At 36.6% G+C, this 6021-nt stretch overlaps 1 protein-coding gene across 1 annotated transcript in view; it reads left to right on the plus strand.

The window, feature by feature from the left end:
• Positions 1 to 5684, plus strand: part of VPS13C (vacuolar protein sorting 13 homolog C) — a 188637-nt gene extending 182953 nt beyond the window's left edge. The window contains exons 81-83 of the mRNA XM_072616388.1: positions 1499 to 1622; positions 1991 to 2071; positions 4446 to 5684. Of these exons, the coding sequence (XP_072472489.1) occupies positions 1499 to 1622; positions 1991 to 2071; positions 4446 to 4535 (295 nt within the window). The 3' untranslated portion in view covers positions 4536 to 5684. The remainder of the gene's footprint in view (positions 1 to 1498; positions 1623 to 1990; positions 2072 to 4445) is intronic.
• The last annotated feature ends 337 nt before the right edge of the window (positions 5685 to 6021 follow it).

A 6021-nucleotide genomic window follows, 5' to 3' on the forward strand; every position in this document is an offset into this window, starting at 1 on the left:
TTGCCTAGTATATTATTTAAAAATTTTGCATCAGTATTCATTAAAGAAATTGGTCTATAGTTTTCTTTCACTGTTTTTGCTCTCCCTGGTTTAGGTATTAAAATTATATTTATGTAACAGAAGGAATTTGTAATATTCTTTACCTATTTTTTTAAAATGGATAATATAGTATTAGAATTATTTTTTAAATGTTTGATAGAATTTGATAGATGGTCAGTGGTTAGAATACTAAGCCTGGAGTCAGGAATACCTAAATTCTTTGCCCTGAGATTGTGACCTGGAATTGGGTATGGGCAGTGGAGTGGTCAAATAGTTCCTGGCCCTGTGCCCAGTGCTAGTACAGGCATTCTCTCAAATCTCTTTCTGACCAGTTGCCCAATTACCTGGCCTTCTCTGGCCTGAGTGTTCCTAGTACTGCTGTTGATGCCATCATAGCTACTTGTTGCCCCTGCATGCTCTCCAGGCCCAGTGTCACAGATCTCTCTGATCTCCTAAGTTTTCTTGGACTGGAAAAATATCTCACCTCACCTTTTTTTTTTTCTTTGGTTGTGCTGCTCCACAGTTCAATTTGAGGTGTTATTTTAAAGTTGTTTGGAGGGGAATATTGGAAGAGCTGAACTTTAGTGCTTCCTCTGCTCTACCATCTTGACTCCATCTCCTAACTGTATGATCTTGAGCAAGTCCCTTAACCTCTCTGGGCTTCAGGTTCTACATCTGTAAAATGAAGACAATTGATTAATTAGTCTCTGAGGTTTTTTCTGGCCCTATATGTGTGATCCTATGTTGGTATCCCAAAGCAGTCAGTCGACTTACACCTCAAGTGCACTGTCATGTCTTTGTTTCTAGTGAATAGATGAGCTTCTCTTCTATGATGGATTTGTATTGTTATAGTAAGTGTTAAGGCATCAAAATCCGATCATAGACTGTAAATAAACCCTTTGACATTTAACATTTGTGACATCTTACATGTATTTCCTTGACTAGAAGGTAAACTCCTTCGTAAATAAATATTGTTAGGAAACAGGTAAAGAATTTTTTCCAAGTAAAGGATTTTTAGAGGCTTCTGCCCATCTGGTTTCTCTAGTCAGAGTGTTGCCAGTGTGACATATATTCATATCCTTCAGTGTAGGGCATTTGTAACTGGAAACTCTTTCTGCCTCAAATTTTACACACCTACACACACATATATATGTATTATATATATACACATATATGTGTATTTAACAAGTATATGTATACCTGTTAATTTTTATGTAGTTTTATGAAATATTGCACCTTTCCAAATACTGCAGAATTTGGCAAGGGGTAAACTTTGAAAGTGTTATGTTGTTTTGAATCTTGATTTCCTAAATCAATATGCATATCAGTTTTCTTTAATGTGAACTTAATATACATTTGCTGGGCAGTTATCCATTGAACATACTATTTTTCAGCATAGCTTGTGTAAGGACAAGATGACCTCTGTTAATCACTTTTTTCTACCTATCTTTATGAATAGGCGAGTGCTGTTTATAAAGGAAGTGGAGATCTTAGGCCACATGTCCATAGAATGGCAGCACCCATTTGAAGACTTTGTATCACCACCAAGTGTTGATGAAAATCTTCTAAAAATCTCAGTTAAGGTAAGGAGGCAATCTAACAGGGGAAGAGACAATCCATAAAAGGGAGTTGAAAGGCACACAAGGGAAGGAAGAAAGGTACCTGGTGCAGGGGGCAAGCTGGAAAACTCCAGAGAAGCTGGGGAAGAAATTGTTCTGGTCCAGCCAAAGGAGCAAGGGTGCTGATGAGATGTGAGGACCAGGAAGATTCAATCTTGTAGAATAATAAGATTTCCAGAGATGAGTGTCCTGGGGAATGAAGGAATAATAGAAAGCCATTTAAAGAGGTGTATGAGAGTTGTCTTTTAAACATCCATTTAAAAACTGTGGAATGTGTTTTGTTTTGTTGTGCCTATCCAGAACTGTTTGTGTTCTGTCTTCTTTTGACACAGGATCATGGCTTGTTCAAAAAGGACAGTGTCAATCAAGTTTGTTTACGAAAAATTTATCTTCAAGATCCAACAATAGCAATGGTAAATCATTTAAAGATTTTGTAAGCAAAAAGTAAAGAGATGAAATCTGTTGGTATTGGCTACTTAGTAACTTTTACACTTTCAACATGCAGGAATCTTTTCAGTTAGAATTTTTGTCGGTAAATTCAGAATTATCTTGCATGGCTTTTTGCCAACTAGACTTGGAACTTACCAAGAGTAAGAGGTTTAGGAGTGATTTCAGGAGTGCAAGTAAGGCACCCTTTCCTACTCCTCCACTTCCTAGCTTGCCCATCAGGCTCTGCTTTCCAGCAGTATTTCTTGGGGATGAGTTATCCTAGGTTTGCTTCTGCCTGTACAATGCTCATCATGTGAACTACAATTATTGATGGTAATGCCAAGCATATATCAGACAATTAAGAAATGTTTATTGTATCAATTTATGACCATGTCCCGAGTATTTTATAGGAATCCAAAGTTGTTTAAGATAAAGTTCCTGTCCTTTAAGTATCTTAAAATTTGATCTTGAGAGGACAGATAAAATGCGTAGAATGAGAAAAATGCTAGAGTCTAAGTCTCTTTGTCTCTGTCTTCATCATCTCAGCCTACTCACAGTGGCCCAAATATTGTGATTGCCATGAAAACATTGACTAACTTGAAGAACAAGGTGATATGTTAAAAGAGCAATGTTACGTATGGAAAGGAGCATATCTTAAAACTTTGTGTAAATTACATTTTGATCTCCACATATTTAAAATGTATTTAAAAATCAGAAGATTTTATTATAGGTCAGGATTGTTTTTCTCCAGAAATGAACATTTTATTGGATGGAATAGAGACTTACCTCTTTAAAGAAGGGAGAGTGTTCTATTTCTGCTGTAACAGATTCTGACAAGCATGAGAGACAGAGGTAATGAAAAGCAATATAAATTGATAGTTCTGATAGTTGAAAACAAACCTTTCTCTACTGCTGATTGAAGAAATAATATTCTGGTTTTGTTGCCAACATTATCTCTAAGTAAAGGTGGAGAGAAGAAAAGAGATAACTCATGAGAGTGGTGTAATATGGGATCTCCATCCACAACTGTCTTCTGGGTTTCTTTCTTTTTTCACCATCCACTTCCTTTGCTCATATTCATGTATTGAATAGATTGATACCATAGGAAGTTCACTACAGAGTTATAGTAAGCAGTTCCTCTCTTCCCCTCCAATCAGTTCCCTATCCCACTCACAAAGGTACTATTCCAGACCTTCCTTTCTTTTCTCAGACCTTCCACAGGCTCTTCTTTCCCTCTTTCAGCTGAAGATTTCACCTCATACTTTACTGAAAAACTGAGGCTGGGTACCACAAGCTCCTTTTCCCTTCCTCCTCCTCTCACATGCCCTTGTGCCAAGCCTAGAGGCCTGTATTGGGCTACCCGAGTCTTTCCTACCTCACCTCCGAGGTCTTCGGCTGGCCACGCCGAATGCACGTATGAGAGAAAGGACGTTCCAGAGTCAAACAGGGGTTGAGCTTTATTTCAGGGTCCGGGTTACAAATGCAGGAGGGTCTTCCTTAGGAGGAAGAGGGGGAGATTTCCTAAGGAGGCTAAGCTTAAGGGATTGGAAGTAGAAGTACAAGCGGGGAGAGAGGGGGAGGGGAGAGAGGAAAGAAAAGAAGCGGAGCCCTACTATCCTCTTTGGCTCCACACGTGCTAAGAGAGAGCTTTCAGGCTTCCTCAATCCTACTTAATCTTCAGCCACACAGTTTGCATCTCAATATCGTGCTGTTAGGTAACTAGGTGTGCTCCAATCCGGGACGACCTCAAGGGCAGGGAGACTCCACCCATCACGTATCTCCAGGGGAGAGGCGGAAATACCCGAGCTAGCCGAGCTAGCTCATTCTGACCTTCTCGAACCCCCACTGTTCATGGAGGGCCTCGTAAGACTCTAAGATTTAGAAGTCCCACTTTTACCCGCCCGAGACCGTCCACACGGAATTGAGCTTCCAATCCCAACACCCTTGATATGATATTGCCACTGTGGTTTTCATTCTGGTGTCTGATGCAGAGGGGGCTGTGTCCCTGGCCAAGTCTGTTCCTCTGCACACGACCTTAATCTGTGCCCTCTACAATTGCTCCCTGCTAGTATTCTCTTTCTCCTTGTAATTTCCCCTGCATACTGGTTACTTCCCTGCTCCCTAAAAACAAGCCCAAGTCTCCCCTATCCTTAGAAAGCTCTCACTAGGTCCTACCATATTCACTAACTATTGCCCTTTGGTGTATAAATATCCATGTAGCGGGTGAAAGTTAGTTGAAACTGTATCAAATATAACATGGCCAGTTTCTCCTGTTTATCTCTTCTCCTTCACTTCTTCCAGTCTTTATTTCTGCAATTTAATGATTATTTTTCTGATTCATAATATTCTATTTTACAGAGCGCATGTAGTGCTATTGAGGATGCCCAGTCAAGAAGACAACAGCAAAAACTAGTGAAGCAGTCATCATTGAAGTTAGTTAGGCAGTAAATGCCACGTTCATTACTCTACCAGACACTGGAATGATACCATTCCTTCCACTACATGATCATCTTGTTGGAAATGAATTCGATGTCGTGATGGTCTTTTAGAGAAGTTAGAACTTTCATCATGTTCTAGAAGAATGTAACAAAGATAATCTTTAGTTTAAGAAACCTACTGACTGAACCTGCCAGATTATTCTTTTTTTTTCTCAAATGCTAAATTAACTTTTTAAGCAGTTGCATGGTATATGTGTACTTCTTTGTTAAGCAGCATACCAAATACCTCTAGATGAGTCTGTTTAAAATTTTTCAGATTTGAAGTGGGAAGAATAAATTTGAATTAACAAAGAACAAAAGGCCTGGTTGTAAATTTTAATCCTAAAACATGAGGAAGAGAATTTTATAAATGATCATTGCTTTCTTTAGTGGTTTTTAAGCACAGATAAATGTTTGACACTCATAAGTTTTATTTAACCATTCTAAATAATTGAATTAGAGACAAATTTCAAGTAAATCATGTCCTTGTAAACAAAAAAAAATCTGTGAAATAAAAAAATTACAAGAACTTTTTTCCATTTCCTAATGAAATCACATTTTTTACCCATGTTTTGCCTTTGGTATCCTTTTTTTCTCTTCATATTGTAATGTAATGGATCTGGGGTAAGTTGCAGTATTAAATTGTATCGTGTTCTATATTCTCTTTTCCATGTTGAATATAATTCATACATTGAGGGAAACTTTGTATGCCTATCTCATAAAAAGTGATTTGGCGGAAGTTGTAGGTATTGCTATATGAAAATATTGCACTTTAATTTGTTTTAGTTAATTGTCACATGTGACCAGAAATATTTTTGAAGTGCTAATTAAAAGGAACTATTAAATCCCTATAATTCATATGTATAAGTTAAAAACAAATCCAGCTGGCAACATGTTATTAAAAAGAAAAGTATTCTTTGAAGAAGTGATCTTGTCAATACTACATTCTTTTATTTAAGCTTGATCTGGCTAAAGTTCACTGTTAATGCATTATCTAATTAAACTTTCAAAAAAAGTAATTTAATTGGAAAGAAACTTGCATTTTAAAGAGTTTATTATCAGTTATCTGTCTCATAAAATAATGAAATAAAATTGAACTTTGGTTCAGTAATGCACAAAATTTGATATTGTTTTATTTTTGTTTACATAAGGAATAGAGATCTGAAATTTTGCATTGTCCTTGTCACTAAGTAGGTTTTACATGGATTACTTCTCTGGTACTATTTAGTATGTTTAAAAAATTGAGGTTAACTACTATTTATATCTAAAACAAAAATAATTGGTACCTTTATTTTATGTCACCATATACATTTTTGTCATCATCTTTTTTTTTCCTGTTAAGGAAATCATCATTTATAAAATTTTCATTTTTGAACAAAGTTTTTGTACTAATGAATAGTGATATTTTTAAAAGGCATAAAGAAACATTGCAAAAAAAAAAGCATGCTACCAATTTT

The sequence above is a fragment of the Notamacropus eugenii genome, chromosome 1 (genome assembly GCF_028372415.1).
Source record: "Notamacropus eugenii isolate mMacEug1 chromosome 1, mMacEug1.pri_v2, whole genome shotgun sequence".
Classification (NCBI taxonomy): domain Eukaryota; kingdom Metazoa; phylum Chordata; class Mammalia; order Diprotodontia; family Macropodidae; genus Notamacropus; species Notamacropus eugenii.